This window comes from Bacillus rossius, chromosome 1 (genome assembly GCF_032445375.1).
Source record: "Bacillus rossius redtenbacheri isolate Brsri chromosome 1, Brsri_v3, whole genome shotgun sequence".
Taxonomy (NCBI): Eukaryota; Metazoa; Arthropoda; class Insecta; order Phasmatodea; family Bacillidae; genus Bacillus; species Bacillus rossius.
Window position 1 is genome coordinate 334,950,518 of NC_086330.1, and position 14,346 is coordinate 334,964,863.

The window sequence follows — 14,346 nt, forward strand, 5'->3', positions numbered from 1 at the left end:
AAATTAATATTACGCCATGAGACATCTGTGGAGCACCAACATGCAAGACGAACTTCCTTTTCCTTGAAGTCTAACGAAGCCATCCTTCTTTTGCGATCGTTAGTGAGCATCCCGCATCCCGCATAAAATAACTAAATATTATTTACCTGCAAGCAACATGTGGCGACATCTGTTGTTGAAAAGCAGAACTACATGCATAAAGTACTTTTGCATGAGATATATTAATTCTCGCTGATGAAATATGAAAAAATTTCTATTTAAGTATTGAATCTAATTTAAAACACTCAATTGGTATCTGACATTAGTCTCAGTAACTAATATGAATTCCGATTTGGGATCTGATGCTGTATCGAAAGAACATAGGTGTAAGTTTTGCAGTAAAGAGTTTATCTTGAGAAAGAATAAAAGACAACACAAGAAGAATGACTGTGTTAAAAATCCACTGCGCAATATGATAAGTTGTGTTCGATGTAGCAAGTCGTTTACGCGGAGAGAGAGCCTAAAAAGACATGGCAGAACTTGTAGCGCCAAGCCTGCGTACAAGCTAGAGGACAACGATGAATCTAATAGCCTAAGGAAGAGTGATCTGCATTACGACAATAATTTTCTTGGCTCTTCCGATCTCGACAAAGAACTTAAATTGAAGAAGGTTGATGATTTACAGAAGAATGAAGACAATGGAAGAATCCTTAACGTGAAAAGTGAGAATATATTCCAGCCGAATTCAAGTAGATCTTTCCTACTTTGTAAAAATGATGGACTCCTAAAAAGGAAGCATGAAGACGATGAAGACACTTCAACATCATCAACATCGAATTATTACGGTAAATTGGGTGAAGACGATTCCTTCTACGGTGATTGTTACAGTGACTCTGAGGCTGTTGACAAAGACATAGACTATGATGAAGCACCTAAAGCTGCCAAGATCGAAGAATGTGGCGGTGTCCTGAGACCGAAACGATGGAAACGACCTTGATATATTAAATAAATCTGATCAAGCTTGTGATGATCACCGTCTCAAACATGAAAGTTATCCTGAGGTTGGTGGTAAAACGGAAGACACCAGAGATCATAATATTTATTATAAAGGTGCAAGGAAGATGGTGGTAGAAGAGAATGATTACACATCATGGAAAGATCCAAACATATTGGTTGACCGGCTAAGACTTCTACATGGTTCGCTTTGTGCAGGAAACTATTCGTGCATCAAAGAAATATCCTTCATACTCAAGGAACTGAGGAATGCTGGCTACATACAATATTGACTTGTTTTACTTGCATTTGTATAATGTAAAGCAATAAAATAAATAATTTAAATTATAAGAATGTAATGTTTTTATTTCTTGTATTATGATTTCTTACTAAGACTTAGATCTCGTAACTTGTGCTTCCTTTTTGCCTTTTTTAGTTGATGGAGCTTCCAAATGTGCTTCCTTATTCGATGATGTATCCAAAATGTGCTGCCTTTTCGTTGGCGGTGCTTCCAAATGTGCTGCCTTTTCGTTGTCGGTGCTTCCAAATGTGCTGCCTTTACGTTGTCGGTGCTTCCAAATGTGCTGCCTTTACGTTGTCGGTGCTTCCAAATGTGCTGCCTTTTCGATGACGGTGCTTCCAAATGTGCTGCCTTTTCGTAGTCGGTGCTTCCAAATGTGCTGCCTTTTCGTAGTCGGTGCTTCCAAATGTGCTGCCTTTTCGTTGTCGGTGCTTCCAAATGTGCTGCCTTTTCGTTGTCGGTGCTTCCAAATGTGCTGCCTTTTCGTTGTCGGTGCTTCCAAATGTGCTGCCTTTTCGTTGTCGGTGCTTCCAAATGTGCTGCCTTTTCGTTGTCGGTGCTTCCAAATGTGCTGCCTTTACGTTGTCGGTGCTTCCAAATGTGCTGCCTTTACGTTGTCGGTGCTTCCAAATGTGCTGCCTTTTCGATGACGGTGCTTCCAAATGTGCTGCCTTTTCGTAGTCGGTGCTTCCAAATGTGCTGCCTTTACGTTGTCGGTGCTTCCAAATGTGCTGCCTTTACGTTGTCGGTGCTTCCAAATGTGCTGCCTTTTCGTAGTCGGTGCTTCCAAATGTGCTGCCTTTTCGTTGTCGGTGCTTCCAAATGTGCTGCCTTTTCGTTGTCGGTGCTTCCAAATGTGCTGCCTTTACGTTGTCGGTGCTTCCAAATGTGCTGCCTTTACGTTGTCGGTGCTTCCAAATGTGCTGCCTTTACGTTGTCGGTGCTTCCAAATGTGCTGCCTTTACGTTGTCGGTGCTTCCAAATGTGCTGCCTTTTCGTAGTCGGTGCTTCCAAATGCGCTGCCTTTACGTTGTCGGTGCTTCCAAATGTGCTGCCTTTACGTTGTCGGTGCTTCCAAATGTGCTGCCTTTTCGATGACGGTGCTTCCAAATGTGCTGCCTTTTCGTAGTCGGTGCTTCCAAATGTGCTGCCATTTCGTTGTCGGTGCTTCCAAATGTGCTGCCTTTTCGTTGATGGTCCTTCTATTTTTAATGTTGTTTTGACTCTAGTATTATTGTAAATGGTTCTTGATTTGACTAGCGTATTGTTCCATACGGTGCATGTATATATAAGCGAGCTCTAGACAACAGGATTCTTAGTTTGTTACTGACGTCGTCGGTGTAAGGATCACCTAGTTTGTTTCTTCTGGTGCATTAATCACGTAATTACCTGTTCTTGCCTACACGATGGCATCGTTACCGACTTTAACGACGAACTCGATGGAGGTTGTACCATCGACTGCGGGAACCATGACGTCAGCGTCGACGATGGTGGAGCAGATCCTGTTGGCAACGTCGATGTCAACACTGGAGGAGACTTCAACAGACGTGGTACCGCCAGCAGAAGAGACTTTAATGCCGCTAGTGCTGGCTGCACAGGGAAACTCGGCGAACGCTGGTTCGCCATCAATGGAGACTTCAATGGATGCTGAATCGACAACAACTAACGAACATCGGTGCTGTTACTGCGACAAGATTTTCTCAAACAACAGCAATGCTCGACGACATGAGAATAGAGAATGTGCCAAGAACCTATATCGTAAAATGTTTGTTTGTGAGAAATGTCATAAGCAGTTAGCCAGAAAAGATAATATGAAAACGCACATGAACGCATGCAAAGGTCCTGCTGTTCGGCAGAAAGTAAAGGTTTCGGCGCAACAACGATGCATTGATGTTCATAAGAGTATGCCTGGAGATGGTGCAACTGCGGCAATGTCAGTATCTGGATCGGGTCTGAAAGGTTCGTCTTCATTACCACGGTATCCTTGCAGCTACTGTGATACGTCGTTCGCATTTGCTCATGATGCACGAAGACATGAGCGGAGCAAATGCACGAAGAATCCATCTCGCATGAAGTTTCGATGTGATGAGTGTCATGAATGGTTTACTCGAATTGATAATTTGCGAAGACATGCAAAAAACTGTAAAGGTGAAGTCCGTGTGCCTACTGCTGAACTACCTGTAGAAATTTCGACTCCTCGGTTTAGGTTGAAGGCTCGTGAGCGTACAAGCAAGAAAACCGATGTGCAGCAACCGATTGGTATGACGTCTGAACAGGAAAATAAACCTAAGATTGTGTTCAGCGCATTACAAGTGAACGATAATGGCTTCTACTTGGCGCAGTCTGCATTTCGTGGAACATTGAAGGACTACTATTATTATTTAAATACGTTAGGTGAGTCGAAAGACATTTGTAATTTTCTTGATGATATCAGAGAGTACATAATCAATCAGCTTACTGATGATGTAGCAACAAACGGACCTTTGAAATATAACTTGTGGTTGGACTGTATATATGGAAAGCCATATCCGTTCGATGACAAAGTGAAGAAGTGTGCATTCAAGACATCGGCTGCAGTAATTTACAGTTCTAACGATGTGAAGCAAACTGTTAAAAACGGTATCCAGAAACTCTGTCAAGAAGAGGTGGACTATGTCTGTAAAGGTTCTGGCTGGACTCTGTCTAGTATAAACCGATTGGAGCTATGAATTAGTCATTTCACACCGCTGCGGAACTAAATGATTATAAGATTTCTGGCTTTCGCAAATGATCCTGTAGTAGAATAGAAATTATGTAATAAATATTATGTTTGTAAAAGAACTTGTGGTGTTTAATTCCTCGAACCTGTTACTATTATATTAAATTGATGTTATATTTAATTTTTTTTGCATCGTCCTAGATCGTACCAAGGACCTTAGTCGACCTAATCGATCAGTATATAGATTACAAATTTATTTAATGAATTTTGGAATTTTTCCCTAATTTCTAGCTAAATAATTATGGATTTTCAAGATGGCGGCCAAATGACAATATGTTGGGTGTCACAGCAATAATAAATGATTACTGCACTCTAGCGGATAAGAATTAAACTAACATGGCGTCAGCGCACTCTCGCCGATGATACACTGATGATGGCTTCCAGCAGACGAGGACAAGATGGCGGACATGACCTCATACTACCTGACGATATATATGCTTTGAAAAAAAAAGTGGAGGGAGTCAGTATGCCTGCAGCCACCGTGGGGGAAGGATCGGTCGTCATTTTTATTTTTTTTTGCACTCGTCGGGTTCGAACCGAGGACTCCGAGCTCCGTGTCGTAAATGTATGATTTTTATTAATAATTTATTAAAAATTTTTTATTTAAATTTTTTTATAAATTTTAAATTTTTTCATTAAAATCGGATAATAAATTTAAAGATGGCGGCCGTAACGGAAATTGCAACGGTGACGTCATAATTAAAAATGGCGGATAACACAATGCCGGAATGTTCGAGAAAACGAAATGATGTCATCCAAGATTGTGGATCCAAGATGGCCGTCGGGGTCAAGGTCAAAGGTCAAGGTCACATCCTGATAGAGGCTTAACTGAGGCTTGAGTTAAGGATGCTTAAGCCTCTATCAGGACATTTCTAGCCGCTGGGATTTTTAAGGACTAAAACGGGAAATTTTCCCTCGAAACGGGAATTTTTCCCTCGAAAATGGGAATTTTTTTCTTAAAACGGGAAATTTTTAGTCATTTTGAGTCATTTTTGAGGAATTTTAAGGAATTTTTGCCGCCGTGACGTCACAAATCCAAGATGGCGGAGCCGGCTCTCGGCTCCACAGCCTGAAGCCTGCGCCTGGAAATACATTCGTATACTACTAATGACATATCTCAAAATAAAAACATTTTGTTCTTGATACAATGCATCAGGAGTCGTCAACAATAAGCCCATAATAAATTGCTTCTTGCTTTTGATCTAGTATAACTTTTAAAACTTTTTCACCGCAAAGTGAAATGAACTCATTTTCACTCATCCAAGATAAGTAATGGGCTTGTCCTCTCATGTTTTTTCCTTGCAATTGCAGATTTTTTTACCTTAGCCAAGTGCTCCTTTGTAATTTAACCGTATTTTCCTATTAACTCCAAAGTCCCAAGAAAATTGCCATTATTTGCATCACCAATTGATACATTTTCTCCTTGGAAAGGCAACCCCCTTGATGCTAGAGAGAGTGTTACGTCTAAAGTTCGTTGTAAAATAGCTTTCCACTTTTATTCTTCGTTCAAAATTTGTTTTTGAAGACCACTGTCAATACCTTTTGAATTAATTGATTGTTAGAGGGATTTCCATTGGCAATAAGACTTACGATGGTCATTGCTGTTTTTATGCTCGGGAAGTTTATTATACATTTTCCATGGAGATTGAGCCGGAGAAATTGCAAATTTACTTCTTTTTGGGCCATTAGCAAAAAAAGTACAGGCAATGCAATGAAGTGTCTGGTTTTGAAAAGCTCCAAATTAACCAGTCTCTGGGGTACTTTTCTCGATTGTTTACAGATTTAGAATTAAGATTATAGTTAGAAAAGATTTTTCCTGTGTTGTCTTTAGAGAATGTCTTAGCCTGACTACATAATTATTCAAATTTAATATAATTTTGAGTGACAATCACTTTTAGCACTTCCATCATCAACACAAAGAAAGCGGTTATCACTGTCATCATTCTTTTTAAAAAACTTTGTAATATTCTGCCGGCCTACAGCCCCTTTTGCATCTTTAATGGCTTTTAACTTCCGTTTTTGCGCCCCAGATTTTTGCTTGAAATTACTCGTAGACATAATGACATAGTAACTATTAAATGTTTATAAATAATTACATACAAAAACTCTCTTACGGAAAAACACCACGGAAACACACTACTCAGTACCAAGCACCTGTGAAGGATGTTGATTCACTTACGGGACACGGGGTATATTGTACAGTACAGATAAGCAAGCGAGTCGCGGGGTGAGGAAAATAAAAAATAGCAACATTACGTCATTGACCTTGAGCCGAGTCGCCTGATAGAGGAGGAGGCCAGGCGGCATGGGCGCAAATCTGTAGGATTTCCAGGGGGGGCCCGTGAATTCTGTGGTTTAAGAATTTTGCGCTAGAGGTCAACCGAAACAAGTCTTCTCTGGATGATAAGCTCGTATGTTATACACTTTATTTTTACGTAAGTGATATTAACAATAAAGCAGAGCAACATATGTTTTAGTAATTATTAATTAATGACTATAAGAAGTGATCTCTCAAACATGTTTGAATAATTTGCTAACCTAAATACATAAAATATCCATGAAAAAATCTATAAAAATAATATACATGAATATAATGCAAATAGATAACACCCCACCCATACATTACCATTTTCCAAAAATGTTTATTCTAATTTCAGATCTTGAAGCAAAATCTTTAGCTAATTCATGTAAACTAAGTTCATCCAAACGACTTTTGTGAACATGACACACAGTCACTGAGTTGAGACGGGTTTGAGTCATGGTACTTCTTAACCATGTCTTCAGACGCCTCCGAGCTCTCATACAACAAACGTGAAAACATAATAAAATTTCACAAATGATGTATTTATGTTGCCGCTATAACAAGAAATACTAAAACAGAATAAAATAAATATTTAAGTGGGGCTCCCAAACAACAGACATGATTTTTTTTGCCGTTTTTTTGTTAATGGTACGGAACCCTTCGTGCGCGAGTTCGACTCGCACTTTGTCGGGTTTTTTATGCCACATCACATAATTACTGCGATTAAAATGCTGTTCGTGAAATTATTTGTTCACAGTTTTTGATGTGCCCTAAAAACCCAAAGCGCCAAAGCTAATAAACGGATCAACATCAAATGAACGATCGAATCATATTAAAACACTTGTAGACTATTTTATTTAGTAAAGGCATCAACCAGGTAAAAAGAAAAAAACTTAATGACACAAATGAAAAATCTCGGAGATAGAAATATGAAATTTATCCTACAGCTAATTGAACCACATACATTTCTCGGCTTATATTTAGTATAATCAGTATTTTGGCAGTGAATTATTTAGTTAAAATATGCCGCTTGATTAGTTATTAAAGAGACGCGTTTGCTTTCTTATTAACTTAAATACGGATGTGTAACGTTTAAATACTTCTTTCTCATTCTTACTTCTGTTTACTCGTGCAGTGTTGCAGTTATCAAATAACAAATGTTATAAAGTGATTATCGGCCATGAATTGTGAAAATTATCGTTTGATAATAAAAGGGAGTGATTTTCAATTCCATATTGACGAGGAAAAAAATTATTCCCTGTATATTCACATGTAACGTACAGAGCAGCTAGCCTTACAGAATGGAGATGTGCTAAAAAATTCCACAAAATGGTATATAAGTTTCAGTTCGTAAATAAACTAAATTCTACTATAATTACTGTAAAGTATTAAGTTGTTTATTTACTGGAGAAAATAACGTTACATAATCACTTAAATAAAATATTTTACCTAAATAATAGTCACCACTTATAAAACAATCAAGCTTACCAGGTGAGAATCAGATTCTGTTTTCCGTTTCTTCCGCGTCACGAACTTATCCTCCATGTTGATGTTTGCCAAGAAAGCAGAAGACTGGCGCACACGAGAGCAAAACCACTTTAAAAACAGACTACCTGAAACCTATAATACTGTCGTTTCAGAGAACAAGGTAGTGTGGGTAACAATGGGGAGGAAATGCTAACGGAACCCTACCCTAGCTTAGTCCTTTGGAATGAATGGTTTCTAGGAATTAAGGGTTTCAAAGTTCTCACTGGAAAACTCCATACCATGGCTTTCGCAGAAGGGGTAAGGGAAAATAACTACGGAACTCGAAGGAAGGAATGTAAAGCATGTCAAAGTGTCTGTCGTTGTTGTAAATAATAATCTGATATATATGTTGTGTACACCATTAACTTTAAAATCACGAAGTGGGCCCCCACAAGGAGGGGCCCATTAATTCCAGGGGGGGCCCGGGCCCCCCTGGCCCCCCCGGGATCTACGCCCATGCCAGGCGGTGTTCTGTACTGGTAACTGTTACCACGTCAGAAGGTTTTGTTTCAGTTGTAGATTCAGACATGTTCTGTAAGCACAACATATTCTGATACCAATTCCGAATCATATTACTTTGTTGCAATATTTCATCGATACAATTAAAACTAGGGCTACCTGTTTGCTGTCTATTTAAAAAAAAAATTAGTTTTATTTTTTTCTTTCCTTCGCGGGCCCCCTAGACCCACGGGCCCCATTGCCATAGCAACGGTAGCACCGGCCATGTGGGGGCCCCGCAATCGCATAGTCTCGTAACCTCATGGCTCGTAGTCACGTAGTCATGATGCATTGGAGCCTCGTAGACTTGAAGCTACGTAAGCAAGTAGCCTTGTAATCTTATAACATAATGCTGATGGTGGAGTTGGAGCAAAAGAGAAAATTCCGACGAAGACAGATGCGACAATTGGAGCCTTGTAGTCGAGTAGCTTCGTAGTCAAGCACTCATGCAGACTTGAAGTCCTCTATTCTCGCAGTCACGTAAACTCGTGTTCTAGAAGCTTCGTAGCTCTGTAGCCTCGCAGTCTCGTAAACTTGAAGATTCGTAGTCAAGTACTCTCTTAAACTCATGCGCTCGTAGTCGCGTAGTCTTGATGTCTTGGGACCTCGTAGAATTGTAGCTACGTATCCAAGTAGCCTCGTAGACTTGTAGCTACGTAAACAAGTAGTCATGTAATCTAATAACATAATGCTGGAGTAGTTGGAGCCGATTAGACTTGTATTCTTGTAGCTTCAAAGACATGTAGTTTCGTAGCCACGCGGTCTTTTAGCCATGCTGTCTCGTAGCCATGTATAACTCGTAACCAGCTAGAACCTTTTAGACCCGTAGCCTTGTGGTCTCATAGTCTCTTAGACTCGTAGAATTCTAGCCAAATATATTTGGAGCTGATGAGACAAAAGACAGTTGGAGCCAATGACTGTAGGAGCCAATGACTGATGGAGCCAATAACTATTGGAGCCAATGAATATTGGAGCCAATGAATATTGTAGCCAATGAATATTGTAGCCAATGAATATTGGAGCCAATGACTATTGGAGCCAAATGACTGTTGGAGCCTTTTGGAGTCTGTTGGATCATTTGGAGCAATTGGAGCAATTGGAGCAATTGGAGCCAATGAATATTGGAGCCCATGAATATTGGAGCCAATGAATATTGGAGCCAATGAATATTGGAGCCAATGAATATTGGAGCCAATGACAAATGTGCTGCCTTTTCGATGATGGTGCTGCCTTTTCGTTGTCGGTGCTTCCAAATGAGCTGCCTTTTCGTTGGCGGTGCTTCCAAATGTGCTGCCTTTTCGTTGGCGGTGATTCCAAATGTGCTGCCTTTTCGTTGACGGTGCCTCCTTTTTGTTGATTGCGCGTAGTACTAAATGTAGTGACTGAATATTTACTAGTTCAAAACCTCTTGGTGTTACTAAAATATTTTTCAAGGTCACTTGGTCCTTTAGTATGTATAAAAAATGTCACGATGGACTAATTGAATATAATTAGCTAACGACGAAGGTCATGCGGTCCTGAAATGACTAGCCTATACATCTGATATTGTAATGACTCGGTCTCATGGTCTGAAGACAATTGGACTGAATGTGTGGCAATGCACATGAACGGCTTATAGGTTATTCATATTATTGAAAAATTAGACTTTCATGTTAGGCTAATCGGCACTGTATTTAATTCGTTGGTCAGGTATATTGTCTTAAGTTGTTTTTCGTAGAGTGAATGATTAATACACTCCGCAAAAGGTAATGGAAAACAGAATCTAAAATTTATTTAATAATTAGTTACACCTGTCACTGGTCAAGAATCTAACCAAGTACAGGAACTGATCTAATTAATTTGTAAATTAATAATTGATTTTTTCGGTGATTTTAGGAATTTTTCCCGCATTTCTAGCTAAATAATTACATGATTTCAAGGTGATGCCCAAATTTCAAGATGGCGGGCACCTCAGTAATAATAAATTATTACTGCACTTTAGCAGGTTAGAATAAAACTGGCATATGGTAAGACGAGTACATATCAGATGGTGTCCTCCAGCAGAAAAAAACAAGATGGTGGCAATGACCACTAGCAGGTGGTAGCTCCTGGTAGCATGTGCTGAACATAAAATGTCGGATCCATGATGGACGTCAAGGACAAAGTCAAAGATCAAGGTGAAATGTCAAGGTCAAATTTCAAGGTAAGGTCAAATTTCAAGGTCAATGTCAAATTTCAGGGTCAAGGTCAAAATTCAAGGTCAAGGCCAAAGTTCAAGGTCAAGGTCAAAGTTCCAGGTCAAGGTCAATGTTCAAAGTCAATGACAAAGTTCAATGCCAACAAACGAGATTAAAGGTATGGTGAACAGAAAATTATACTAACATGTCGCCAGCACACTCTAGCAGACGAAAACAAGATGACGGTCTCCAGCGGACGAAGACAAGATGGCGGACATGATGTCATACCAGCTGACGATATATACCTTGGTATTGGTGGTAGGTCAGTCTGTAGGTAGCTTCTGTGGAGGAAGGATCTATTGTGTTTTTTTTATTTTTTGCTTTTACCGGTTTAGAACCAAGGACAGGAATCGATCTAATCAATCAGAATTCTAATAAGTTAATTTTTTGGTGAATTTTGAAATTTTTTCATTAAAATCGGATAATAAATAAAGATTTCCAAGATGGCGTCCAAATTTCAAGATGGTGGACATGACGTCATACTACCTGATTATATATGCATGGTAAAAAGTGGTGGGGGTCAGTCTGCCTGCAGCCACAGTAAGGGAAGGATCGGTCACCATTTTTATTTTAATTTTTTTTTACCCTCTCCGGGTTCGAACCGAGGACTCCGAGCTCCGTGCCGTAAATGTATGTTTTTAAAATATTTTTTATTAAATTTTTATTAAATTTTTTTATAAATTTTAATTCTTTTTCATTAAAATCGGATAATAAATAAAAAAGTTAAAGATGGTGGGCGTAACGGAAATTGCAACGGTGACGTCATAATCCATGATGACGTCAGTGACTTATCGGAGGCTGTAGAAATGGATGCTTAAGCCTCTATATGGACATTTTCAGCCTCTGGTATTTTTATGGACTAAAACGGGAAATTTTTCCTCGCAACGGGAATTTTTGAGTCATTTTGAGCCATTTTGAGGAATTTTTGAGTCCAAGATGGCTGCCATGACGGAACTTGCCAAGGTGACGTCATAATCCAAGATGGTGATCATGGTATCCTTATTCATAAAAAAAATTGCTTATCGGAGGCTGTCGACATGGATTCTTAAGCCGTTTTATGAATTTTCGTGGTTTCTAAGGCAAAACGACTTTTGAGGTTTTTCGAAATCCTAATTTTTTAATTGTGGAATTTTTTGAGATTTTTAGGCGGAATTTTTTCCAAAAAATGGAAATTTTAGCGAATTTTGAGGAATTTTTGGCAAATGTTGGCTAAATGTTGGTTAATTTTGGTTAATTTGAAGGTTAAAGGTCAAGGTCAAGGTAAAAGTTCAAGGTCACGGTCATCCAAGATGGCCGCCGTGATATCACAATCCAAGATGGCGGACCGGCACCAGGCACCACCGCCTGACGCCTGTGCCAGAAAATACTATTATACACTACTCTCGTTAGACAGAAATTTTCTCGGAGTCAGCACCGTTTCAATGTTTTTTTCATAGTGCATTTCCAAAGCTCCTGTTGCGATGTTCTTCGAATGTTTTGCGCTTTACTGCCAGAATTAGACTGCCGCTTATAATTTTAAGGAGCCAGCAAACTCACACATCTGACAACACTGCATGAGGCAGCCCTAATAATTTCAACAGCTTTGGTGACTGACACCCATGTCGTTCCGAGGGATGGCCCAGTCATGCATGACGAAAAATTATTAACAGATATTCCTAAGGTACAGGACCTATACCTGAGGCGCGGTAGTTGGCGTTTCTTTTTGGAACCTTTAGGGTGAGCAGGTTGGGTTGGGGGGGTGGGAGGGGGGAGGTGTGGTGAACTCCCGTTTAACCCTGGATGCCATGATTTTCTTAAAACAATGATAATGTGTTGTGAATTTGAAAGAACAAATTATGGCAAGGTTAATATTGCACATTATTTTTCATCATAAATAGACTCATTAGTATTATATGCACATCTCTGAGCTTAATTGAGGTCATATATATGGTATTTTTAAACCAACGACTATTAAAATTAAAATAAAATGTATAACTTTGGGATGGGATTATTTGATGTCGAATAACCAGTAATTTTTTGGCATAATACAGCACAGCCCTATTTGTTTAAGGGTACATAAGACTCTCCATTTTCAATCTCAAATATTTTTATACTGCTTGCAATAAAGCTTCTGTGCTAATTTTTTTGGTTTGACATAATACCTTTGGCCACTTGTTGAAGCCAAAATGTGTGAACTGGTGATTATCACGATAGTTCTAGTCACCCTGATGAAGTATTAAGTTATATCCTCATGGTGCTTATAGACTAGAGCCTGTTGACAAATATGTGGTTGCAACAGGGTATATCAGGCCTGGAAGATATGATTTATGCCTTGACATTGCCAGAAATTGGAATAGGTAGTTCAAAATTAGAAGTATAGATATGCAAAAGGATGGGGAAATCGAAGATGGTGGGGCCTAAAGCCCCTGAGGAATCATGTGCGAAGCACTCTGCGCAGGGACAGCCAAGGGCATAGTGGTAGCGACTGGTGAGAACACAGCCATGGGACGCATCGCGGGGCTGGTGTCCAGCCTGGAGGTCGGGGACACTCCAATCGCCAAGGAGCTGCACCACTTCATCAGGATCATATCGGCCGTGGCAGTGTTCCAGGGCGTGCTACTATTCATCATCTCCTTCATCCTGGGCTACCACTGGCTGGACGCCGTTGTGTTCCTCATCGGTGAGCAACCTGCACCATGCCACACCTTGGGCTGTCTCGCCTTTTTCTTTGAGGAGCGGTGATTTCTTTTATTTAACTTCCATAACAGTCGTACCTCTGGAGATGGCATGGTAAATCTCCTCAGCATTTATCTGATGGACAGAAACCACACGCCTCTCATGCAACATTACCCTTCAAAACCCATTCTAAAAATATACTAGCAAATTAAAAAACATTAAATAAAACTGTGCTCAACTAATTAAATTATAAAATACCTGGGAAGTGTCAATAAACATGATTACCTATCCAAATACCCATACATTAAACAATATTTCACCATTCTTCAATATTGTCTAAAAAAATTGCATTTAAGATATATTGAATTGACGCCATCTTTAAATACTCGTCATATGGCATATACAACTGTATTACTGAAAACAAAATTTCAAAAACTTTGTATCTATTTGTATATTTTTAAATTACGTTTTTTATTACATGTACTGTCGGTAGTATTGATAAATGATTTTTGATGGTGCGAAAATATAGTTAATTTTGTTTTATGAATAAATATGATAATGATGATTATTATGATGATTATGGTGATGATGAAATTTTGGAATGTAATTAAAAATTTAAAAAAGGCACATTTAAATCTGCATTTATTATGGCACAAAAAACACTTTTAGAATGACTTGAAAATGATGGCATCGAAAAAAAATATTAAAAAATAAATACGATTATTTTTCAAACATAACACTTCGAAGCTGTAAAGATTGCGTGAAATGTATTTCTCTAGTTGGCAGTACAGATTTGACATTGTCCGGCCGAAGCCCACCCCAAAGCCCGACCTGCAACCGCCAGTATCCGACCCCGCTAACGGAACGCAGTCCTAGCCATGGCCCACCCGAGTCAGGCGAGCCCCTGAAGACCAGGTAGAACCAAGGGCCAGGCATAATTAATCAAACACCTAGACCCCAATTCATTAAAAATAGGACCTAATTTAATAGTAACGCCACTTTTATTAAAACCCCTGCCCAAGGAAAGTGCGACGCAGGAGTGCCCGAGTCACTCACGTTAATACGTTTGTGAGTGTCTCCCTTGCGGCCTTCAGCCTTAATTAATTATAGTGTTATT

At 39.4% G+C, this 14,346-nt stretch overlaps 1 protein-coding gene across 3 annotated transcripts in view; it reads left to right on the plus strand.

The window, feature by feature from the left end:
- LOC134528080 (sodium/potassium-transporting ATPase subunit alpha-like) overlaps nt 1-14,346 on the plus strand; it is a 96,101-nt gene that overhangs the window by 28,558 nt on the left and 53,197 nt on the right. For 2 of the 3 annotated variants that reach the window (XM_063361328.1, XM_063361329.1), the window contains exon 6: nt 13,000-13,233. In XM_063361328.1, the coding sequence (XP_063217398.1) occupies nt 13,000-13,233 (234 nt within the window). The remainder of the gene's footprint in view (nt 1-12,999; nt 13,234-14,346) is intronic. The other variant, XM_063361330.1, reaches the window with a different exon arrangement.